Raw genomic sequence first — 25,916 nt, 5'->3', positions numbered from 1 at the left:
CGTCTGGCAGCGCAGGAGCTGAGGGATTTTCCTGCCTGCAGAGGTCAGCGCTCGCAGGAACACCCGCGGCCCGCACTGCCGGCCCCCGGGGACAAGGTCCCCGCACAGGGCTCGGAGCCGCGGCCYGGCAGGCAGGCAGCAGCCGGACGGCTCCACGGAGGACGCCTGAGACGAGGTAGGTGTGGGGCTGCGTGTGCACGGAGCGAAAGGAGCCGCGTTTCCCTCAGGCAGCCTCAGGAACAGGAAGCTGAAGCTGAAGCTGAAGCTGAGGCCGAGGCGGCCCCGGCGCCGAGCCCCGCGCTGTCCSTGAGGGCTCAAGGGCAGSGCCGGGTTACCCCAACCCCCGGGSCCGCCGCAATGCCCCCGGGCTTTTCTCTCTGCACAAAGGCATCTGGGATTAAAGGMCTGAATATCAGAAAATACRGGAATTAATAACASATTTGTAATGGTTTCCAGAGTTTTYTRTTTCTTAAAGTRGTGTAATGTTMRGGAAGGCAGCAGCCTCTTCAAGGTAAAAAATCTGATTTATTTTCCACTCACCGCAGCTTTTGTTTTACTAGTGTGCTGTGGCAAGTCCCGCTAACATGGGATTAGGAGTTAATGTAAAGCAGAGCCCCAAGGACAGAGACCGCACAGGCAGAGACACCAGTGCCTGTGAGCCCTGCGCCAGAAACTCCTTTAAACATTAACAAGTAGTTGTGGGGTATTTCAGCACTAACATATCATAGAATATTGGGGACAGAAAGGGAAAAGAAAAATATTTTACGTTTTAAAATATGGTGTAAAACCTGCAGTTTGAGTTCTTTAAAGTGCCATAAATCTCCAGTATCCATTGCAGTGAGGACAGGATAGTGCCTGAATATTCACATAATCCTTGTGCAGGTGCAACACCTTGGCCAACCTACCAAAACCACTCCTTGCTGTGCCAACACCTCCATCAGGCATCCACTGACGGGTGCCAGTGCCAGAGGAATCCTGTCCCTTCCCAGAGCAGTGCAGCCTCCAGGATGGCTCTGCTGGAGACCAGCAAGTATTCGCAGGGCTCAGTGCTCGGCAGCGTGAACCCCGACCTCGCCATCGAGAGGCAAACAGCMTCCTTCAGCGTGGAGAAGCTCACGGCCCTGCTGGACGGCGGTGTGGAGCAGACACGGATTCGGAGGGCGGTGGGTGAGTGACCCTTACGAGACCCTGGTGGGGGCTGGCACAGGCCATGCCTGTGTCCCACTGCTCTGCTCCTCTGCAGCACGGTGGGGTTTGTGCTCCCGGGCATTTGCTTATCGCCCATCTGTTAAAAAAGTGGGAGTGTGGAGCTGGAGTTCTTCTCTTCGCGTAAATCAATACAACTCCTCCGCAGCCACTCCTGCTGTGTGAAGCTTTTCCTCCTCCCCGCTCCCATCACCAGTGTCTCTGGCAAGACTGGTTAAACTGGAATACAAGAACTGAGGGTCGAGCATCTGTGTGTGAGGGAAATGCATGCAGGGGCTGGTGCTGCTGTGCAGAAATGCACATCACGTGTGAACCACAGCCAGCTTCCCTCCTCGGCACATTGGGCTCATCCAAGTGGGGAATTTCTTGCGTGGGTTGGCTCAGCCAGGCTGAGCTGCTCTCAYTGTGATGGGTGTGCCAGAAAATGACTGTGTGCTCAGAAGGAACAGGAAAAAACCCTCTCTGTTGTCTCAGTAACTGCATCCATATTACACACTTACCAAAGGAAAACAGCACAGCCGCTGGGATCGCTCTCTTCGCAGTGCCGCTGGAGTTCAGTATAACCTTCCACGAGTARAGTCAAGGTTTTAAGGCACAATGGACAAGGGGAGTTCAGACTGACACAGAAATAGTGACTCTGAGTTGTTTCACTGTTCAATGGGCTGGTAACGTCCCGAGCAGGACAGCCAGCAGYGCCAGCCATGCGCCACCCTTAAGACAAAATCCAGCTAACCACAGCCTGGGCAAAATGCAGTTCACCACAGCCCTTGCTGCCATCACAGCATTTGGAGGCAGAGGCATCTTTGGCATCTTCTGCCAAAAGTCACCTCGCCCACCCTGACCAGGGATGGTGCCTTAYCCTGCAGGGTCACCATTTCCACTCAACAGACCCCTCTCTCTGGCCCTGAAAGTTCCCCTATTGCTTCCCCCAACGCACTGCCTTTCAGAGTTAGGTGTGACAGCCATAGGAGCCAGAACTGGCAAAAAAAMCCCCTCCCTTTAGGCATCCTAAAAMTCACAGCACCARTATCCKTGAGTYCAGTCCTGCCTGCTCTTCCTGAGTGTGTCTTGAGGCATTGCCTGCACTTCCCCAGCCCCAGGAGAACCAACTCTTCTATGTTGCTTTGCAGTGGACGCTATTGAATCCGACCCTGTATTTAGCAGGGAAAATCAGTATTTCCAGACCCAGAATGAGAGGTATGAAGCAGCAGTCAAGAAGGCTGTTCATCTCCAGAAAAAGATGCACGAAATGGGATGGACTGAGAACGGACCTGAATATAAGTACATTTACAGGTGATTTGTTTGTTTGGTTTTTTTTAATGTACAACTAATTTTTTGTTAAAAGCTTTGTATTCCAACAAGAATCAGCTTTAGCAAAGGCTGGGAAAGGCCAATAGCTGACAGAATAGGTTTGGATATAAACATGCTGCAGGTTTTCATTTCAGTAACACACTTGGGAAAAGGGAGAATGGTGGTACACGACAGGGAACTTCTCAGAGAGCAGCACATGGGTACAGCGTGATAGATCACAGCAGTTCACAGCCACAACATGATATTTCCACTTCAACAACCTCCTTACTTGTGCTGCAGCTCTCATACCACCCCTCAGACATTTTTACATGTATAACCAGAATTGGAAGCGGTGCTGTTTCAGTTACATTACTGACTTCTAGATAAATTAAAGATAACAATTTGTGCATTTAGAAAACCATATTTTATTAAAGGGCAAAAAAGAAAAAAAAAGAAAAAGAAAAACAACTCAATTTGTAGGTAAATGGGAATAAAATATTGCCATAATCCTTTCTTTAAAATGTTTGCTTAACACTTTGCATGGGGTTGAGCTCCATATTGCAATTGCTTGCCCCTCCTTTCCCCCTTTGCTAAATCAATTCCTGGCTGGCTGTTGCCCAGGGCACACTGTGTGTTTGGTGGGGTCACGTACTCAGCAGGAAGGTGCAAGTTCAGAAGTGTCACTCAGAAGGGCAGCGCCTGTCCCTTACACAGCACTGCTGACACTCAGAGCCACTTTTTGGCATTTCATAGAATCATAGCACAGTTCATAGCACAGTTWGGGTTGGAAGGGACATTTAAAGGTCATCTAGTCCAGCCTTCTACAGCAAKCAAGGACATCTTCAACTAGATCAGGTTGCTCGGAGCCCTGTTCAGCCTGACCTGGAATGTTTGCAGGGAGGGGGCATTCCCCAGCTTGCTGGGCAACCTGTGCCACTGTTTCACCACACTCACAGAAAATGAGTTCTCCAGTATGTCTAGCCTAAATCTAGCTTCTTTTCATTTAAAACCATAACCCCTTGCCCTATGGTAACAGGTCCTGCTAAAAACTTGTCCCCATTGTATGAAAGATGTTAACTTTTTATGCTGAATTCTTCATCGCCTACAGTGAGTGGAACTAATGAAGGGGGAAATGTATCATCAAGAGCTCTTGGACTTGATCATTATATTCCCATTAAAAAGCAGCTCTCCACTGCTCCCTCAGATGAAAAAAGATCCCACCCCTTCTCCCACCCAGGTGTGCTTTTATCAGGCCCCCTGATGCCCAAGGCTGYGGCAGGACCAGCCCTGTGTTGTCCCATTTGCTGGATTAGGAGCAGAGCTGTCTGGCAGGGCAGCTCTTGCCTGATGAACCTCCAGGTGTGCACCAAGCTCTTATGACAGAATCCTGGTGCTCCCAGTGCCAGGCACAGTGAATCACTCACACAATTTAAAATCCAGCTTTTCAAATCMCAGCTAAAGGAACATTATATCTGGCCAGGCTGCCAAGGATTCATTAAGTCATTTTCTGTTAATCAAAGCAATTTCCCTTTAACTTCTTTGTTCATATTTCCCCCCCACACTGTTTCAGCATGATTAATTCTCTCTCAGGGCTAGTATGAAAGAAAGGTCAGAGTCATTTGTTAACAATAAAAGGTATCTATGTGAAAGGAGATGCTCTCCAGAGCACTGCAATAAAGTAACGTGTTAACAGCCACTCAGCTCCTGAGAACAGCACAGCCACTTYCTTGTACATGTAGCTGAATCTGGTGATTCAGCCATATTCTGAGGAATCCCAGGAAGAGGGATATAGTCATATTCTACATCTACAAATTAGTCTATTCTACATCTACATCCTCTACAAATATGCAATATGTTTGCATATTATTTCACACACACAAAATAAGCTTAAAACAAATAAATTTCTCATTTGCACCATGGAAATCACTGTACCCAAGTTTCCATATACAGCTTCTGGAATAGTATTTTTTAAGATGTATGCAGATGGTGATGGTGAAGCACCTGACCAGACAATAAACCAGGGGTTACTTGTTATTTGGATGTATTTGAATTTTTCCATAATAAAATAACAACTTAATTCAGGCTAAATTTCCATGAACCCCAGTATKGTTCACTGACAGACACAGTGAACAAACACACAGCGAAAACTACAGCAACAAACCCAACATACCAAGGTATTTCCCCAGAATGGGMATGGGAAGGCTCAGGAAATCCAGGTCCCAGACACCTACATGGGTAATTCAGTCTAATGTGCCTCACAGTGAATTGCCAGGGTTTGGGGTTTTTCAAGTAGGGTGGTGTTTTGTTTTTTCTTTTTAGTTCAAAATGTGACTTAAATAATCAGGAAAAGAAAATCCCATGAAGTAAAATAAAAATACAAAATGCTCACAGAGCCTCAGGAGCTTTGGAGCTGGGCTGTGCTTTTAGYTCAGCATCTGCTACTCAGAACAGATAATTGTTCCAAAAGCAAGTGAAATAATGAGTGAGCAACACATAAGCAAACTCTGTTATGAAAGAAGAAACAGAAGCAGCTTTGGAAGGGTACTTTTCCTGCAACATTGTGCTGATGCTGGGTGCTGGGCAAGGTATGACAAGGCAGAAAGCAAAGGGCAGCAGGTGGTACTGTCTGGTGACTGCCACAGTGCCACTGTCTCATTCATCACATGCCTGGAACTTCATCCCCTTGAAAACACCCCTTGTGCCTTCTCCGCAGGGCGCTGTCAGGAGATGTCGCGTTTCTCCTTCACCGTGTCTTCATGAGAAGTATTTCAATGCTGGGCTCTGACAAACAAATTGCCAAGTGGATTCCTCTCGCCACCCAGCACAAGCTCATTGGGAGCTATGCCCAGACTGAACTGGGACACGGTAAGGCTGCAGGGAAAACAGCATTTTTGCAGGACACAAGGCTGCAGCCCAAATTCTCATGGGAATTGGAGTCCAAACTGTCCATTCTTGACTGGGATGGGGGTGGTTGGGTTCTCCTCCATGGTTCTCATCAGACAGGTAAACCACAAAACCCTGATAAATATCCWCACCAGCCTCCAAGGATCCTTCACTCTCTCCGTCCCTGATACACCAGGAGATAGATATGTAGATAGATTTTTTTTTTAATCTTTTTTTTTTAAAGGCACTTATCTTCAGGGTTTGGAAACAACAGCAGTCTTTGATTCTGCTACTCAGGAGTTCATACTGAACACACCAAAGATCTCTGCCATGAAGTGGTGGCCTGGAGACAGTAAGTACCACTCAAAAGATTTTGGYTTTCCTCCTTTGCCTCCTTCAGTTAGTCCATCTACCCTGCTTAAGCTCTGTGTTTGAGGGCCCAGGTGCTAGCAGAGGACTTCAATAAGAGATAGAAAAATCAACAAGCAAGTAAGAGAAAGGGGGTTGTCCAAGTTCAAAGGCCACAAGGGAGCCACCATAATCTAAGAAACCCCCTTGGACTGCAGGYTGAAAAACTTCACTCAGGGAAACTCTTACTTCTGCAGGAATAAATCTTCTCTTCTTTATAAATAATACTCAGACAACCACAAACTGCAGGGAAGTCATCAGCATAAAGGATTCGAGTCATCAGAGAGCCTCAGCATAAAGGATTCAAGTGTGAAATTCTTAGCTCCCCTCAGGAAGGTATTTCACAGAAAATAATAAGAGTCACTGCAACAGCCACAGCACTTCCCACTCTCAGCAGTACATGAGCCTTTAACTGCTTATTTTTTCTCATTTTCTGATACAAAACTCTTAATCCAAGCCTCATGGGCAGCAACAGAGGCAGAATGATGATGCAGCTTCTGAGAGCTAAGAGCAGGCTGGTTGTTTCCAGCACTTGTGAGTCTGTGTGCTGACCCATACCTTAGACCCAACCCATAATTAGTACTGACCTCTGTTAACTGTGGAAGTGTTTGTGCTGTACCTTGTCTTAATGGAATGGGGCTGTGTTTCTTCTCGCAGTGGGAAGATCGGCAACGCACACAGTGGTCTTTGCTCAGCTGTACGTCCAYGGGAAGTGCTATGGCATCCATCCCTTCATCGTGCAGATACGCAGACTTCAGGACCACTCACTCTGCCCAGGTAAACAACCCCAGACACAGCAGCACTTGTGCAGGTGCTCTGCTTATTTTCCCCTTAAATGTTTTCTAAAACATTGGAGCCAGGGAGAGTTACAATTTCCAAAACMAAACCAAAACAGATACCCAAAGTGTAGTTATCATCAACCCCAACCTTTTGATGTGAAGTTTAACATACCCTCAGCCATATTCACACGAAGCACTTGTAACCAGAAGCCTGAGCTGCTCTGAGCACATCTGCATTAACATCTCAGTTCTGACCCTAGTCAACGCAGACCCATCTGTCCATAGATCATGGAAACAAACTGCCACAAGGCATTTGAATTCCTGTTTCACCCCTCAGGCAAGATCACCCATGCTGGGGAAGAAGCAGAGCTGACCATGCCCTTCTTTTGAGTCCCCATCCTGACACAAAAAGTTCAAGCAGAAGTAAGCAGGCTATGTTTTCTCCGCTGCAGGTGTAACTGCAGGAGACATCGGTCCCAAAATGAATTTTGAGCACATTGACAATGGCTACCTCCTGCTGAAGAATGTGCGCATCCCCAGGGAGAACATGCTGAGCAAGTTTTGTGAGGTTTGTGTGGGCTCACATCACAGATTCACTGTCAGACCCTCATTCCACAGCCAGAGACAACAGAGACCTGTCTAAATTTGGAGCAYTGACAAGTCTCTGAGGTTTTATCAAGGGCAGAAGGTACCTGAATCMTAAATGAAAGTCGGTGTCAAGAATTCCACATTCAGAGGCTGGGGATCATGGGGCAGGCAGAACCTACCTCTGCCAGAACCAGTAAGAGTTTGTCTCTTCACATAGATCATTCATCTGTCTTACATAAAAGCATTGTTTGCATTTGGTGAACGATTTTTATGTCCATTTATTCTGTACATAGTGATTACACAACCACAGCAATGCCAAAAAAAAATGGCATCTGACAGCCTCTCTCTACCCTAGGTTCGACCTGATGGCACCTATGTAAGACAGGGGTCACAGAAGATTAATTATTTCACAATGACATCAGTGCGCATTTCCCTCATTGCAGACGAGGTTCTGACACCCCTAATGAAGGCTTGCACCATCGCCATCCGATACTCCGTGGTTCGCCGGCAGTCCAAGTTAAAGCCTGGGTAATGCCATGGATCCTGCTGGGAAGGGGACTGTGCACTGTGTTCCCCCACCCCAGTTTGTATTTCTTCTCTTCATCTTATCTTTCAGYCCATCACTGGCTGATTTCCTGCCCCAGACAGGGCATGATAAACACGCTTCCCCATTATTTACATTAACGAGCTTCAGTCAAAGTACAAGAGAATGTTTACAGTTCTTTCCAAGATAAGTTTCATACTTTGACTAGGTCAGTGGCTCACACAGGCAACTTAYTTTTTTTTGTAACTGTAATTCCATAACTCAGCAGAATCCAGACAAAGTGAACAAGTTGCTGAATTCCTATTCCATAGTGTCCTACTAGTAGATGCAGCATTAGAATACCTCCCAACATCCAGAAATTCAATATCCACACTTTAAAAACTGAATTGTATTCAGGGTTGARTCCCTGCTATTTTTAAAGAGATATTTTAATTTGAATTGATTACAAAAAWTTCCATTTAAATCTCCTTTCAAAAGCAGAAAAATCCTAGGGAAAAACATAGTTTGGTTCAAACACAAACCAAACAGAAGAGCACAGCAGCTGAACTATTGTAATAACCTATTCCATTATTTGAAGCCCTAAATGTACCAACTACAGCAAAAGGTAAAGAACATCAAAAATGGCTCAGAAAGCTTTAAATAATTTAGATCCAAATATTTTCAGGACAYACAGGACCACAAAGGTTCCATTTGGAAAGCCAGAGTTTATCAGGGTGCAGTGCCACTGCCTTTCCTGGAACACCTAACAACTTGCTGTCCTTGAAGGCTTCATTCTCTTCCTCTCCTGCAGTCCCTGTTCCCCTCCGTACTGACTGATCACACAGAGCCTTCTCTATACTGTTAGGCTTTTTTGGGGTTTGTTTCTCCAATAGCTCAGCAAGCTGGGCGGATTTACTGCCACACCATCAGTTCAGTCCTTGTTCACACACTGCTGCTTGGTAACGAAAAATGCCATTTTCATTCTGCAGCAKGTAAAGTAACAGTAGCTATGCCCATGTCCACACTGTCCCTGCCTCATGAGCTGTCTTCCAACAGGGAACAAGAAGCAAAAATCCTTGACTACCAGACTCAGCAGGAGAAAGTGCTGCCTCAGCTGGCAGCAGCCTATGCCTTTCATTTCACCAACGACTACCTGCAGGAGCTATTCAACAGGGGGTACAGAGAGATCCAGAGGAAGAACTTTGACATGCTGCCAGAGGTGAGCTGCAGCAGAATTACCTCATACAGCACTTCTCATCTCTAAATGTTAAAGTATTTTAGCAAACTGGACAAGTATTCCTCTCACTGCTAGAGAACTGGAGAAAGAGGAAGCACTAAGAGCTCAAATGATGTCTCCCAGGTCTACAACCAGTCAGCAACAGCATTCGCTCTACCACCCCAAAGGTTTTGTTTTGGGAACTATTGCAGAGTGAAAGTCCTTGAAAAGCATGTCCATTGGCTAAAAACCTTGTTCCAAGTAGCTGGTGCCACAAAGTGTTATTACAAAACTTCATCTACAATGCACATTCTCGTACTCCAAGCCAAAATCAAAAATGTGATGTTTTAGACAGAATATTTTGCAATTGGGTGCTTGAAATAAAAACATGCTCTGAACAAAGGTGGCCAAAATCAGAACTGGCTGCGAAAAACCCGAAAATGCATTAACTGACCACAGTGTGCTCAGCAGGACCATGTGCAGCATCCCAGGCATATCCTGGCTCAAGGAACAGGGTCCTACCATCGTGCAAAGGGAGACCTGACAGGGGTTTCATGCCTAGAAATCGCACAAAATTTTAAAAAGGAATTTATTCTTGGAATTCCACCAGTAACATTTTTTTTTCTGTTTTTAACAGCTCCATGCATTGTCTTCAGGTTTTAAAGCCATGATCACTCAGCACTGCACTGCAGGAGTGGAGATCTGTCTGCGGGCCTGTGGGGGCCATGGTTAYTCCCTGCTGAGTGGACTTCCTTCCTTGTATACCAAAATACTTGCCTCTTGTATTTATGAAGGGGAAAACACCATTTTGCTCCTGCAAACTGCCAGGTAACAATTCAAATATGTTCATCTAAAAGCCTGCCTCCTCATTTATTCAGTCTCTACCACTTYTCCAAAACCAGTAAAACCAGCTACTCCTTTCTCATAGCACCTTCTAAAAATACAGCATAGGACATAAACTATTCATGTCTTCAGTCTAACAGGCATGGAAGTGTGTGGGAACTGRATTATCTCTTCTATTTTTGGTTTGGGGACGTATGCAGGTGCTGTTCTGCATAACCTCATTTCCCTCTTTGCCTCGTAGCACAGCAAAGGTATTTCTGTGAAAGTTTTGTGGTTTATTGTTTAAGCAACCGATGTAACAATGGTACAATGTAACACAATATTGGGTAAAGTGAGGTCAATTCAGAGAAAGCAAAGTTGTTGGATACTGAAAGTGRATGAGTCATGCTCCAAGAACATCAGTTTCCTCYAAACACACAGACTGATGATTATCCAGAGTAGATGAAGYACAGGGGAAAGAAACTACAGCTGGTTGAGTTTTTAATAATGCATGTTTTTACTAGAAGGAGAAAAACAAGGCACTTCCCAGGGTCAGAGTCACCACATGGCTCTGTGCTGCCATGCTGACATTTCTGCATTCATTACTGCTTTGTGCAAGATCAAGAACAAGGCCAAGAGAAATTCTGTACCCTTTTAATTCCAGACYTGGTCAATCTAACTCACAGCAGAGATAACAAAAAACTAAGGGAGTGGGGAATGCTCCTTTTACGCCCTCACCAAGAAAGGGTCTCATGTGTAAACATTACATGACTGTGTGTGTATTGGGGATCACAGAGGGTAAGACCAAACCACCATTAAAGCTCCAGAGCATTGAGACTCAGGTTGCAAAGCTGATAATGTATCTGATCACCACACTGCTGAGACTGCTAATAGCCACAGCAAGTTTCTGCTGAAAAATTTTTCATTATGGATTGCTGTAGTATTAAATAGGCAGACAGGCTACCTCTGAGACCCACCACAGATCAGGTTATTGTGAGTAACATGGAAAACAAAAGGTCATTACTTGTTCAAGTCCATTCTGGGCCACTGATGGGATGGGTCACACCTTGCTGCTCCTTACCTGAGCCCACTTTACTTTTTGCATGACTGTTTGCTGCAAGATCACCACCATACCCTGTTCTGACTGTTACCCTCTTCCCAGGTTCCTGATTAAGTGCTTCATGGCAGTCAGTGCTGGCCAGCCTGTGCCACCATCTGTCACTTATCTGGCTGCAGTGAAACCCGGGAAGTGTCCAGCCAAGAACAAGTTGGATTTTCTCAGTCCAGATATTTACACTGARGCCTATCAACACGTGGCAGTCAGGTCAGTACAGAGGATGGAAGATAGGATTTCTCTTTTTGACATCAGAAATTTGTTAAGACCTCAGCTTCTTCCTTGCTTTAAAGGGAGGTAGAATAAYGTAAGTTACACAAGAATTGGCACCATCTGCTCCTGAAAGAGAAAAGGAAGGCTACACAGGATTAACAGCCATGTCAGATATTCGGTATGAAGCTTTCATACTCAGAAGTTTTTAAGCCATGTGCTACCAAACAACTACATCCCACAGTTGGTGGCACTGTTAAAGTAAATCTCAGACCACACCACTGAGTTGCCATCCAGTAAAACCTTTATTGGATCCTGAGCAATTCTGTGTAGAATGTCAAAATTTCACATACCTGAAAAAGTGATGTTTGTTTTCAGTTTGCACCACAGCAAGCAGAGCCTCTCATTCTGTCTGTAGCCTTTCAATTACACATTCAGCAACTCAACACAAATAAAAATGGTACCATGAGTGGTCTCAGAATTATGTACATAGTTATGGGCTGTGTAGGTGCACGTCTGAAAACCAGGTAAACAGACACTCCTGCTATCATTGAATCCAGTGTAAAAAAAAAAAAAACCAAAAAAACACTCTTCCAAAAGCTTCAGTGTCAATGGGATTTGGATCCCTGATAGAAAAGGCGAAACAATGTAACAGCAATCCAGTATTATTGTTTATTTTGCAAACTAYCCTTACACACACACAGCCCAAGAAAAGCTCAAACCCCTGGTTAACTATCCTGGAAGGTGAGAAGACAAAAATCCTTGAGTACCAAGGTGTCCTGGGTTCTTCTCCCAATTTATACTTARATTTTGCATAACCTAAGTTCACGCATACTGAGTGTAGATACCTCCAGATGTCAGAAATGCCAGTCTGCCATTCAGTCACACATGACTCCTGAGTGCAAATTCATGCATGTGGGATGCTACATTCACATATGATATGCTCTATGCTTTTTCAATTTTCCAGGCTCATAAGCAGCACAGCAGCAAAACTACAGGATTTGATTCAGTCTGGAGTCAAAAAGCACGATGCGTGGAACCAGTGCACAGTGCAGCTGGTGCAGGCTGCAAAGGTTAGTGAAATTTATCCTTATCTGATGTTTGCCTTTATGATATAATACACAACAGAAATGGCTTGATTAGCTTAAAGCCTCAGTGCTGTGTATTGTTTCCTGTCATCATCTAAGAGATACCACAAAGGCCATCACTGTGGTCTGCATGTTGGAAAAGTTGTAAGAAGCAAAAAAAAAATTTACTGTCTGAACAGGCCAAGTAGAAAAAGACTAGGAGAAATGACAGGGAGAAAAAACACATTCAAAGTTATGCTGCCATTACTGGCAGAATCAGACCTCCCATGTCCTCCAATAAAAACCCACCAGCCATCTCCAGCAAACACTTATCTTTTTATAAGAATCCAGCATTTCTGGCTCCCGGAGGAGTCATCCCAAAGCCACCCCACTGAAAGCTGGTGGAGTCACAGCAAGGGTGAAACATGCCTGGTATTTCTTCCATCTGCCTCGCTCCCAAGGAAAGATAACTGCAGGAAAAAAAGAGTGAAAATCAGTGATAAGGGCAATGTTAACTATTGGTGAAAAACAAATCAAATTAATAAGAGATGCTTTCAGCTGAAGTAGCATTGGGACAGCACCATTTGTTCCCCAAAACAAGGGTGAGTTACTACAGAATTAAGCAGAAAAGAATGCAAGAGGGGAGAAAAGCCCTAAATATTAATGGAAACTRAACCCGTTGATAGTTCTGTATCTCCAAAAGCCAAAACATTTTTTTAATGTGCAATTAACTGCAATTTCTCTACAGTTATGGTGAAGGTCTTTCTTCCTTCCTTCCTTCCTTTGATGAGGAAAAGAAGATTTTGAAACAGGCTCACGACTTCATTTATTATGTCATTAAGTATTTCTGAAGAGCCTAGCATATGCAGAGGGCTGGCTGTGGTATTKTCAGTGGTGCTGACACCACCCACAGCACAGTCAGCAAAGCAAGAGTCTCCCTCCAGACAGATGGGGTCAGCCTAATTCATCTGCTCTGGACCTCAGCTAACATTTCTGTCATTTCTGGGTCAGATACTCTACTGGTGTCTGACCCAGAAATTACCAGTTTACTTAAAACCAAAAAGGTGGGAGGYAAATTTGATTGTTCTTCTGTGACCATGGTGTTTCCTGAGCTGAAGCCTTGTAGACACTGATCCCAAAGCACCATGAGCCCAAGGTCTTCAACAAAAGTTTTCTCCCATTGATGTACAATGAACCTTCACTTATTAGCAGTCAGCACAAGCACATTCCAATGTGTTTCCTTCACACAAACTCTTCAGGATATTCATTAGATGTATTTAGAATAAGTACTATCATGATTTCTGAAGCAGTTTTCTGGAGTTCACAAATACCACMGTGTTGACTGTTTACACATTTTTGTCTTCTGTTGCTGTAAGCCATGAATGCAAAAGGCCTGGTCACCAGCAAACAAAGGATACAGGCTGGAGAAGTGCCAGGGAAATGAAAAGGTTTTATATTCTTTGCAAGAACATTTGAGTCACTTGGCCTACTAAAAGTGTTTTGAGGTGCATTCACTGTTGATTGCATTTGTTTTCCAGGCTCACTGCCACTACATTGCAGTGAAAAACTTTGCAGAAACTGTGGAAAAACTCGAGACCAAGGCTGGCATCCAGAAGATTATGAAACATCTCTGTGACCTCTTYGCACTACATGGGATCTTCTCGAATACAGGAGCCTTTTTGCATGATGGATACACATCTGCAGCTCAAATGGACATGGTCACAGCATCCTATCTGGACCTCCTGGCTGTCATTCGGTGAGCTGCTCTGGCAGAACACACACAGCTCTCCAGTTTGTCCCTGTGACAGATATTAAAGGGTGCTGCCGTACCTATGGCAACATCTCCACAGTCAATTTACCTCATTCAGTTTTTATTTTCATTGCCTGGCAGCACTAGAAATTGATTGAAATATCTACTCAAGAGCTTGTTTTCATGGCAAAATAGACCCAAGTGTCCAACTCCTCTGYAATCTCTAACGTTCTGTAACATGAAATCTTATATCATATATGAAGTCAGAACACTTTCTACCATTTGCAGCAGAGTGAAAGCAGGAAAATATGTAGTCGGAGCACACTGGCAGGAGGCAGCCACAGCAACCCATCACACATTGCAAAATCTGCTTAAGCCACAGCTAATACAGCCTACTCTGTTGCCATGGCTGAGCTGCAACTGGTACCCAAACAATYCTGCCTACAGCTACTTCAGATGCATCTGCTCAGCACAATTTATCACCAACTCTGTGAATTCTGAGTTATGTTAAGGTTTTCACTTACCACAACACTCGCAGTGGCTTTTTGACAAAGGGTTCAGCTTTCATTACTCAGTGCTGTTTGTTTAGAACATAGTAACTTACGGTGTAGAGGAGTTGCTACTGTATCCAAGGTTCTACTTAAGCCACCTAGAGAGAAACAAGAACATGCCATAAGCAAGGGCTCCATCGGGCTGAGCCAAACAGCAAGGGTTTTCAGAACGGATAGCAGAATCTGAGTTAAGTGATAAGCTTAACATAATATTTTCAAAAGCCTAACACACTGTTGTCTTTGGAATTCATTGCAACTTCTGTGATAGTCCATGCCTTGTTCACAGGATTCAAGAATGGAGTATTTAAATATTTACAGTTAGTAGAAAAGGATACAATCACTTCCTGGTCTGTAGCAAAAACCCAGCCTTTCCCAAACCCTCAAAACAGCCCTTCYCCAAAAGGAACTCGAAGATGCAAATGCCAGCATTTGAGCAAACCACTTTGCATYCTGGTACCTTAGGTGTGAGGTACAGCCAGCATAACTTCCTACACCCAGGATGATGGGAGGATGAGGAAAAAGAACCAACTCCTGCTTAGGAGATGCTGCCTGTTGCTCCAGCTCTCCATGCTGTCATCTGGCCCCTGGGCTAGATGGGATCTTGCATGGGTCAGGGTTGTTTTGCTYTTACAGAAATGAAGAAAACAGAAGACCTCAACACCTTGTGAGGAGGTAACRGAAAGAGTGAAAGGTAGATGAAAGTTGGAGATCAGCAAAGCAACTTGACWTCAGGCCAGTAGGAAACTTAYCCCATTGTGTAAGACAAACACRTACAGCATAAGARAAAGAAAACAAAACAAGACAAAATCAAAAGAAGGAACTGGCAGAGACTGCTGAAAAAATATCTGACATGAGATTGTGACCTGAATTAGGGACAGAGTCCAGGTGATTACAAGACCCTGCAAACACCCACTCAGCAGTGCAGACAACTCAGGGGAAAAGTAGAACATCACAGAATCTCAAAATTGTTAGGGTTGAAAGGGACCTCTGGAGATCATCTAGTCCAGTTTCCTTGCCAAGGCAGGGTCATCTAGAGATGCCTCTGAGGAATCAAAACAAGCAGGATTTTCCCCCCGGTAGAGATGAAGAGGAAAACTGGCACAAGCTTTCCAGACTGAGAAACCTGGGCAAATTAATTCCAAGTTTATCTTAATTTTCCCATCTTGGAAAGCAGTGCCCTCTCAGTAACAGGAATGTCACTCCTGTGCTCCATAGGAAGGACGCTGTGCCACTGGTGGACGCTTTTGACTTCACAGACAAGAGCCTGAACTCAGCACTCGGCAGCTATGACGGACAGGCTTACCAGCGGCTCTACGAATGGGCTCAGAAGTCACCCACCAACCAGGTAGGCATGGGCAATTTCCACAGCAGCCAGAGCAGAAACTGCTTTTCTTCTAGCAAAGGCAATATAGATAAGAGACAAGAGCTTTTAATTCCTCTTTGTATCACTCGTTTGTTTCACATTTTACAGAATAAGCTAAAATAAAAGTCTATTTACATATTATGGAACAGCACTAAATGTGGGGTGTTTGCTATACACTGATACWTTTACTAGGGCAAAACTTGGAGTTTTTAATAATATGTTTAACCAGAAAGAGCATAAGTGTTAAGGCAATTTGATCCTTCATGGTCTTCAGCATTCGCTTTCTCTTCTTAATTTATCCATGCTGGGAATAATGTAAAATTCTGTGTGATGTAAATATGTATTGCTCTCTTTGAAAACTCATTTGGCCTTGAGTGAGATTTTTACTGTGATAATCGGCATCCCTTTGAAATCCTACAGCTGAACACAAAATTTGCCTTCAGCAAACAATCAAGTCTAAGCATATTTTCTGAAGTTAAAATAGTATGCTGTCCCCTTCGGGATGWGTGTTGCATGCTGGTTATAAAGGACAGCACATCTTGCACATAGTTGAAGTAGCTRGTGGTTTGTTGGKKTTTTTTTTAATAGTCTAGCTTCCTGTATTTCAGAGATTGTTCTTAAGAAAAAAGATTATAGCCTTTCCCTTCTTAATTGCCACTAATTCCTTCCACATTCTCTKTCTGAACAGATGAGCCCAGCCTACGAGAGGTATTTGAAGCCACTTCTGCACAACACACTATCGAAATTATGAAGACCATGTTCCAAGTGAAGGGCACACATTTCCTCCTGTTCTTTGTGCAGCAGTACATTTATGAAGCATCACTAATGACTAATCAGAATTAATAATCAGTTGCTTATTTGCAGTTACAAGTATGAAAGGTTCGCAGCCAGCCATTTGCAATTAGACAGACACCAACAGYGCCAAGTGGTACCCGCTGCTGTGAGACAATCCAGTCAGGAATGGTCCAGGGTTCACTCTTTGCTATCCTGAAGTGTCTTGATAGCTTCAAAACTCTCTCATTTGGCTTTCTTATTCTTTTTCTAAATCCACTATACGAAGATTAAGGAAAAAAGAAACCACCACCACACTGTGAACCCTCTCTCAGTGTGTTGTAATGACACAGTGCCTTCAAAACAACCAACTTTACTGAAAAATCCAAGGTGAAATTATGATCCTTGGTTTTTAGGAACAAGTTGTTCTCTTCAATCAGAAAGTACATTAGAAAGTACATCTGTTTTGACAATTAAAATAGSTCTCAATTTGCTCAGTACTGGAATATTCCTGCCTAATGAAGATGCAGACAAAGCTGAAGCCAGCTCCAGTCTGCAGAATTTACCTTCCCATTAATAGGGCTGCTCTTATGGTCTTTCTATAAATCTTGGGTTCCAATAAAGTGTATTATTTGGAATACTGCTTCTCTAATTATTATACTTCATAATTATGGAAAGGATAGGCTGATTCAGGCCAGTCATTAATTTGCTAGTAAATGAAGTGTTGCAAAGAACATCTTGTGATTATAATTCAGTGCCAGTTAACATGGATATTTCTTACCACGTGTTGCAAGAAAGAAACAACTTTTCCTGAGCTTCWTCAGTTCTGCTTCTCTTCCTTCCTTCATAGGAAGAATAAAGCTCTCACTGCTGCCTCTTATTGCAAAACCTGCAATGTATGAATAGGAAGAGACAAAATATGACAAATACCCCCCAAGACAGGCCTTTAGAGTCAGAGATGGGGTGGAAGGCTCCCAACTACTTGGGGCAAGAACTTCATGGGAGAACAGGATCCACTCCACAAAACAGATACCAACCCTCTTACTCCCAATTGTAATCAAGTTAGAGCATCAMCAGAAATTCTACTAATAACTACAAAAAAGGGACCAGGATAAGTGGAAATGTCTTCATGAAATTGAGTAAAGCCACAGAACCTGAGTGCCTTGACTTGAACATCAACAGAAAAAGCATTCTGCAGTTAAAATTATAGGTATAAAGTCACTAGATAAARTGCTGACCAACCAGGCAACACTATTAGCAGCTCCAAGTATTTAGGCTCTGTGTTCCCTCCACCCCTACTCCTTTAGCCAGTATAAATATTTGCCATCTTTCTATCCATCTAAAGCAGTTTCCAGAACACAAGCTTTTGTCTATAATGAAGACATTTGAATCAACTGATTAACATAAAAAGGAACAAATTACATYGTGAATGGAAGAAAACGGGGCCCTACCAGAGCACCTGAACTATTCTGCAGCACAAAAAAACAGGATTTCGGTGGGGCTTTTTGTGTTTGGTTGGGTTTGGTTTTTTTGAGTGTGAGTTGTAAAAGACAAAAAGAAAATACAAAACAGTACTCTGTATTTCACATTTTTATTAGTTTCTTGCTGGCAGGCATTACACTTGGGAATAATATTGCACCAGGCATTAAAAATATGAATTCTACCACAGGGACATTTTGCATTTAGAATCCAATATAAATATTTCTAATCATATTTCCATGGCTACAGATAATATTTGGTTGCTTGATTTATATGCATAGAAAGAAACAGTTGTCATAACTGTAAGAAACTGTACTTATCAAGTACTTTTAAAGGGTGGGATTTGTTTTCCTAGAATATTACAATACTGTTTATTGGTTTAGAAACTAAATTAGTCTACACAATAGCAGCTTCTCCCCAACTGCATTTTAAAATCTTTTTTGTTTCTTGCTCCCAGTGTCATAGCATTAGATGAATTAGAAACCATTTAAACAGAGGTAATTTTAGCACTTTGAGTCGAGTCAGAGAATTGTGTTAATGACACAAAATACCCTATTGTACTAATTCTTCTGACTCCCTCTTTCAAACAAAAAGGTGTCTTGACTGAACAGGCACATGCACGGTTTTTTTCTGAACTGGACAAAATAGGGAATGAAACTCCTCCAGTCCTCACTGATAAACAATAAATAGTCGTATAAAAAAAGCCCACATTGTTGCTTTAGTCAAAATCCAGACTCTCTCGGGTTTACTGTCCAATTAAGTTGCTAATCACTGAAGTGGCTCCTGTGGAGTCAGAATCAGTCATCTGTTTTCCGTGCCAGTCTACAGAAAGTCCAGTTATGCTCCACTGTGTTTTCATTGGCACGCTCGCTCATGTGATGGACCCTGGTGTTCCTGATCGTGAAGCCTTGCTTTGTGATGTACTCCATGAGATGCACTCGGAGCGACACTTCCTGGTGGTAATCGCATGGCCCAAAGGTGAAGGACACCTGGCAGTCCCTGGTGTCCATCATGTGCTTATTCCACTTGGTGAAGTGGTTTGAAATGCCTTCCAGTAGTGCGTGGACTTTCGTCGTGATGGTGAGCTGCGTGATGATCACAGCCACAGGGTTGGAGTACTTGGAAAGCTTCCGGGTGCTGGACAGCTCCACCACCTCCTCAAAGGTATCCACAGGATACAACGGCTTGGGGTCATTAAGACACTGAATTAAGGGTTCAATCTGATAGAAGTCCGCTTCCTTCCGGAGCAGGTCAAACTCCTTGAAGTCCAGTGGTAAAGTGAGCTCTGAGGTCCTTAAAAAGTTAAGAACATAACGGAAAAGTGGTCCATCTCTGTCAATAAAGTAATTGCCCTGAGAGTCCCTGGCAGTGGGGAAGTCTCCCCTGAACATGGCCCCGAGCATTGAGTCAGGATATCTCGTTAGAGTTGTGAGGGAGGTCGTATACATGTGTCCACCCACATTTAGCGTGACTGGATCAGTCATCTAGAAAGAGAGAAATTGCAGAGTTTATCAAGCCCCAACAAGAAGATTCGATCACCTCGCTGACACACACGGCAAACACTGCTGGMAAACTGGAGAGATTCACACATCTCCCGCTCAGTGCCTCCAAGGGCTGYTCAAACCTGAACAAATCCAAGCCACCTAGCAACAAGGCACAACTGGCAACTACACATGATGATACTTAGCATGCAGAACGCACATTTCCAGAATGCTTTAGAAATCTTAACAACCGAGCTACTGTCACAGGAGCAAGTTTTGCATTTGGGCAGCAAGTGTTTTCCTAGACTACAGATGGGGAAATGAGAACAGAGACATTTCCTGAAGAACAAGTTAGTCTGAAGGAGGCCCAGCAATGTTCCTTACTTTCACAATCTGTCTCTCATTCTAGAACAAAAYCAAAACCAAAAGAAAGGAAAGAAAAAATCAGCTGAACAAATTTTAGGCCTCTTTTTCTCCCTCAAAAGAGGAAGACAATGCAAGTTTAAACATAGGACCAAGAGCTCACAATCAAAATAATCCATGCTTTGGTTCAGTGGCTTCATTAAAATGGAAAGTTACAAAAAGAACTTTCAGCTTTTAACTCTACAAAGAAATATTTATTAACAAATCAGCATGCTGCATAGAAAAGGGGGGCAGAGCACAAACCAGTCTGTATCAGATTCCAGATAGCACATGAGGAAGCAAGAGGGAAAGGAACATAAATCCCATCTGGCCACCAACTCTAACAACCAGGACTGCAGCCAGCCAGAGAAAAGAGACATATGCATGGCAGCAGAATGAGAAGAGGAGAGAAATAAGATGTGCTTGTCTAGTTGGAGACAAGGTTTACAAGGAAAAACACTTTTCTCTATAAATAAAATGACGAAGTCSTTAAAATGATAAGCTGAAAGTACAAACTATTTTCAGTCTTTATGTTAGGAAAACAGTAACAGTGAGCTCAAGGCAYCAGTTCAGTCCTGACTGATTGTCCCTAGGAAACATGAACCTGGGCACTCCCCACAAACGGCACMGGAGGTGCAGCACTCCAGGGAAGGTGAGTAAGCTGTTGTAAAGCTGTTTTAACAGGCATAGCTTTCCTTCTCTCATGACTGAAGCTCTGGATCTACACAAGGCAGATCTGGAAGGACTCTTGCTGCAAGACCTGAGAAGCCCAGTTGTACTGCACAGCACACACTCACACTCACCATATATCCCCAGTCTCCATTATCCATCTGTTCAAGTGCTTGAACCGTGGTATTCCAAGGTTAACAGAAGGCTGCTGAAAGGACACASGATTCGCCTCCTCTTATCTCCCTGCAGGAAAAAGCACAGACAAACACAGAACAAAACATGGCAGACCATCAGTACCTACAAGAACACCAAGGGGAGTGCTTTCCAATCAAAGGCAGGCTCTCTGCCAGGAGAGCATTCAGCAGGAGAATCTGCAAACCCACTTTTCCCTCCTTCTCCCATCACACTACCCACAGGACTGCCTCTGGAGCACACAGACAACCACTCCACCAGCTGCCTGAGCATCCCAATTTTCTTGAGTAACAAAGTGGCTCTGAACGTAATACACATTCACAAACAACCTTTCACCTGGAAACTCTGAAAGAATATTTGAAAGACAGATGTCATTTTGCCAATTAAAAAGTTTATTTAGCCACCACTGAGGTCACACACGTGATCTGTTAATATTAGTCAACATTCCCATGCTCCAGTTTCAAACTGCTCAGAAGACTAAATCAAGCATGAAAGTCAATGAACAGTAAGAMGAAAAAAACTCTCACTGCCGAATTAATAATTCAGTAGTGGAGAACTGCAACTGAGAGCAAGAACATTAATCTACAGACAAAGAGCATGAATGGACTTCCCAGACACCTACTCTCAAAAGCAATCTCTGTAGGGACAAGCCAGAGGACATCAAACATGTTGTCAACACACTCCAACAAAAGCAATTTGAGAAGAGATTCATGCTGTGACTTCCCAGAAGATGCTGAACTGTTGACTTGCATAACAAGGGGACTGTCCACATGAGCACAAGGCAAATCCACARCCGGGTTGTGCAACTCAGGGAGCGGGGAAGAAAATGACCTCAGACACCAGTGTTGATTTGCCAAAGGTGGCCTGTCAACCATATCCAGCAATGGAAGCACAGGGAAGCCAGTCATCAGTAAGCCTTTATCCCTACCCAGAGCCTGCCTCTCTGCTAGAATTGCTGAAAATTTAGGTCAGCCTGTTTTAAGTAGGGTAGAGCTTCTCAGCTTTGTTTATTTTTACATCTTAAAAGACCACAGAGTTCCCAAGACTTCTGGTCCCATCCTTTTTACTAACAAACTTGAACACACAGCCACCCAGCTAAAGGCAGCACAAGGATTTAGCCAAGCCAGAGCCCCAYATTCCCAAACAACTGAAGGCTCACAGTTAATTCCCAAACGAGAAAGATAAYTTGCCCTTCTCATTCCTAGGAAATGAGCTTGGTTTCATTCACCACAGAACACGGSAACACATGCCACCCCTCTGTGCCCTGCTGCCCTGTGCCCTTGAGTTAAAATCCAAAAATTGTGGCCAAATCCACAGCATGGGCACAACAGTGGGCAGCAGGTCAGGCCTTTRGGGCCCAGCAGCACAGCACAGCCCCAGCTGCATCTCAGGTGGATTAAAAAGAACAAAATCAGTGTATGAAAATAGTGAGGTCAGACAACAGAAGACTAAGGAATACTAAGATACAGAACAAGCCATACCAGGATCCTGTTTTTACAAATTACAGAGAGTACATTAAAGCACACCCCCTGACAGCAGATAAACCTGGAACACCAGCTCTTTTGCCAACCTCTAATTATATTTTTAAACTCCTTACAAATCAAGAAGTGAATTCTGTCAGGGTTGGGGGTTCTTTGGGTTTTTGGTTTTTTTTAGTTTTTTTTTACTTGTCACTCAAGTACATCTTGTAAACTTTTAGCAACAGACCAGACCTTTAAAATTACAGCCCTTCAAGGTGTTATTCTGGCAAAGTACAAGACCAAGATGACATGCAGATGCATTAAAACCTTATGAGACTGGTACAGATTTCTGATAATCACTTGAAAGTAAGATGATGCAGCCATCCAGAAACMTCACTAGTAATTACAACAGAAGAGATCTGCAGTCTTAATAAAATTAACTCAAATTATACATCCAGAACATTTCCAAGACAGAGAGAGATGTCCATCAGTGTTTTTTAACTGGTGAATATGATGTTACTTTGGTCAGCATGTAAGTCCACTACGAAGAATCAAGACTTCCTCTGGGAGAGATGACACTGCAAGCCTGTGCAAAGGCACGAATTAATCTTTGATCACAGCACTGCTGTGTRAAACTGGAGTGAATAATTTACGAGAGCAATTATCTGAAACAAACCCAGCCCTCAACAYAGAAAGGGCATGGAGAAATCTCAGTGACCTTTGTGTAAGGACCCAGAACCACGAAGCACACACAGACATCCCTGGCAAAGCAGCGCTGGAGTGAGATGTGCCGTRAGAAGGGATGGTACCAGAAGGCCATCCTAAAGTGTGTTCCCAACTCTCTGCTGCTTCCCTCATTGCCCTGGAAGCTCTGAATCTCTAGACAACTTCACAGGTGAAAGTAGATTAGTTTGGGTACAACCTGAGCTAAGGACTCACCAACCACATCACAGCAAGGCTGAGGACAGACAAGCTTCGTGACATGTGCCCTTTCAATGATGCTTTAAATCTTGCTGAATGGAATCCAGTGATGATCAGAGGGGGTGGGCAGGCACTCCATCCATCCCCCAGCACAGGCAGCCTCAAGCCAGCTCTGTCCTTGTGTCACACACCAATGGACTGCACACAGGGACAGCYTCACCAATGCTCCTACTCCTGTCCAGACAGCAAATAACAGATAACATGCAGCCATATTCCAAGGCAGCCTACCTTTGATAACCATTAGAAGTATTTAAAGTGAAATTGAGTCAGACAAACTGCTGACACAGTTAAGCCAAACAGGATGTCCCTCTCTGGTGGAGCAGAAGTGCACGGATGGTGTCAAACCACAGTCGTGCTGTGGTGATGCTGCTCTGCGTGCAGGGAGAGGACACACAGCAGTGACAAGGTCACTGGGGCTCTTGCCACAGCCCAGCACAGCTGGAACTGSAGAGGCACAATGAGAAACAAGAAAAGCACTCAAGTCATCACTTTGTACTCGACACACCAAACTGGATACCTGCATTTATAAAATGCTCACTCTTATTTCATATGTTATGACTCAGAGGATTACAAGGCTGTTTATCAGCAACACTGCTGCAACAGGTAGCGCCACTAACTTCAGCAGGGCTTCTCCCAGAACAGAGCTGCAAACCAGTTTGCAAGCTGAAATTCAAAGAAAGCAATTAAGAGGCAGATGAATGTCTGCATCTGTGAACACACACACAGAGACACACACACACAGGCTCAGGCCAGGCCACGGGATGCCAGCAGCATTGCCAGGCATTTGCACTGCTGGGACTGCARGCTACACACCACCTGCACGGGTGTAACACACAGTTACTCAAAGGAGSAACAGAAATACACCCAGAAGTTCTAAGTCAAGGGGCACAGCCACTGGATTTGCTCTGAATGTTCTTCATCTCATTTTCCAACAAAAGAATTAAGGGATTTAGTCTTGGTAATAGTCTTTCATGGGCAGTTTGGTAACAATATTATAGCATGGGCTGTTCAGCCTCAAGMGTTACCTTTGATTTCTAGGTCAATGGAGAGACAGAAGGAATTCTAGCAATGGCAACGTCAAAATGAAAAAGARCAASCAAAGGCTCCAACATACMCTYRGCATTTCAGCTACTCACCCCCTTCATGAGCTCCCTGCCTCTCAMACTTAGATCTCACAAGAWGAGAAGAAACTCCATCYAACAGCACTGTTAYRCTGTGCAGGGACAATCTCTCTCTTTTCAGCCACCCAGAACATTTAAAAGACAAGTTCTTACTGTAAATCTTTAGTGACTCACCTGAACTGACAAACACTGAGCAGCACCAGTGTTGACTGTTCTCCACCAAACTACAGTGAGCCGACAGTCTGCAGTTCCAGCTCTGTGCTACCCTAGCCTGGTTGCTCTCAAAACAACCAGTTACCAAATCTGGTAATTTAGCAGATCAGCTTCACTAAAGAAAGCACCTATCGCCTTCYACCYGTCAAGTTTATAATGACTAAGGTARTTYATTAAAAGTGAACTTCGTTTTTGCTTTTCTTGAGTTGTTTTTTACTAATACTCATCTTTACCTCAGGCAGGACGGAAAAACGCTTACACCAGCCATTCAGCATTTTCACTCCTTGTAGTTTAATTGCTTCACTATAAATTCCAAGCTCCTGAAGCTTCCTTCCCTCCCCCGAGGAGCTCTATGACATCCTGTTTTAAGTCCAGATTCCAAACCTTTATTTTAATTGCTTCTTGTTGGAAGAGCCCACATCCCGACATGACTTTGGCACTCCTCTCATAGACCCAAAGAGAGTCTCTTATATCCAACCTACTCCTGCTGAAGAAGCTCAGGGCACCCAGGCTACCAGGTACTGTGATAATAAGTAGATTTTATACATGTACTTTGCTTCTGTGACATTAACTGGCGTTTTTCCTGCGAGGAAACACATCTCTAAACAGTTTTGCGGCGGGCAGATGTCAGAAACACGGAGCCTYCCCGCACACACTGATGGGGCTCAGCACACACACGGACCAAGAAGTGACAGCAAGATGGGGCAGAAATCCCCCCTGAAAGCCCAGAGAGGGGCCCAGGGTTTCAGCAGGAGCCGGGAAGTGCCTGTTTCCATCCCAGAGGAACCAGGGAGTTCGCGGTACAAGAACTCGCCACCGGTTTACAGTGATTCAGCAAAGATGCTGGAAATTAACCCGTTTTGCCTCCCTCCCTGCAAGTGACCCGAGTCCGGCCTCACCCCACCCCAAAGGACAGTCCCAGCTGTGCCTCCCTCCCCGTGGGGCAGCAGGACCCGCTCCCCTCCCGGCCCGAAGCAAAGCCCGCAGGTCCCACATCCTCCGGGCCAGAGATCACCGCCGGGCACCGCGGCTCCCACCCGCAGCCCGGCCGGGAACGGGACCCCGGGAACACCTGTCCCATCCCACCCGCACACGGGGGCGCCGCTCGCTGTGCCCGGCCCGGCACGGCCCCTCTGTCCCGGCACGGCCCCGCTGTCCCGGCCGGCACCTGCCCCGCTCCCCGCCCGTCCCGGTGCACCGCGCTCCCCACCGCGGCCGCGGCCCCCGCCCCGCACCGCCGCCCCCGAGCCGGGACAGCGCCGGGCGCTCGGCCCCGCGTCCCCAGCCCGGCCCGGCACTCACGGGCGCAGTTCTCGGCGCTGAGGCGGAGCCCGGCACAGCAGCGGCGGGGACTGAGCCCGAGCCCGGAGCGGAGCC

At 44.7% G+C, this 25,916-nt stretch overlaps 2 protein-coding genes across 2 annotated transcripts; one reads left to right on the top strand and one right to left on the bottom strand.

The window, feature by feature from the left end:
* Window positions 1-17,179, top strand: ACOX2 (acyl-CoA oxidase 2). The gene is made up of 15 exons (XM_057390358.1): window positions 1-175; window positions 883-1,167; window positions 2,337-2,499; window positions 5,210-5,361; window positions 5,624-5,731; window positions 6,445-6,564; window positions 7,019-7,134; window positions 7,510-7,682; window positions 8,734-8,896; window positions 9,531-9,721; window positions 10,878-11,039; window positions 12,007-12,112; window positions 13,645-13,862; window positions 15,623-15,752; window positions 16,459-17,179. The coding sequence occupies exons 2-15, from the start codon at window positions 1,008-1,010 to the stop codon at window positions 16,519-16,521; spliced, it is 2,025 nt and encodes a 674-aa protein (XP_057246341.1). The 5' UTR covers window positions 1-175; window positions 883-1,007; the 3' UTR covers window positions 16,522-17,179.
* Window positions 17,180-18,118: 939 nt separating this feature from the next.
* On the bottom strand, window positions 18,119-25,910 carry KCTD6 (potassium channel tetramerization domain containing 6). The gene is made up of 3 exons (XM_057390359.1): window positions 25,842-25,910; window positions 20,707-20,815; window positions 18,119-19,504 (listed from the first exon to the last, which is right to left on the bottom strand). The coding sequence occupies exons 2-3, from the start codon at window positions 20,731-20,733 to the stop codon at window positions 18,818-18,820; spliced, it is 714 nt and encodes a 237-aa protein (XP_057246342.1). The 5' UTR covers window positions 20,734-20,815; window positions 25,842-25,910; the 3' UTR covers window positions 18,119-18,817.
* Window positions 25,911-25,916: the final 6 nt, after the last annotated feature.

The sequence above is a fragment of the Malurus melanocephalus genome, unplaced genomic scaffold (genome assembly GCF_030028575.1).
Source record: "Malurus melanocephalus ecotype Western Australia unplaced genomic scaffold, MMel_1.1 scaffold_24, whole genome shotgun sequence".
Classification (NCBI taxonomy): Eukaryota; Metazoa; Chordata; class Aves; order Passeriformes; family Maluridae; genus Malurus; species Malurus melanocephalus.
The sequence above is the reverse complement of the archived record's forward strand: the minus strand, read 5'-3'. Positions and strand labels throughout refer to the sequence as shown.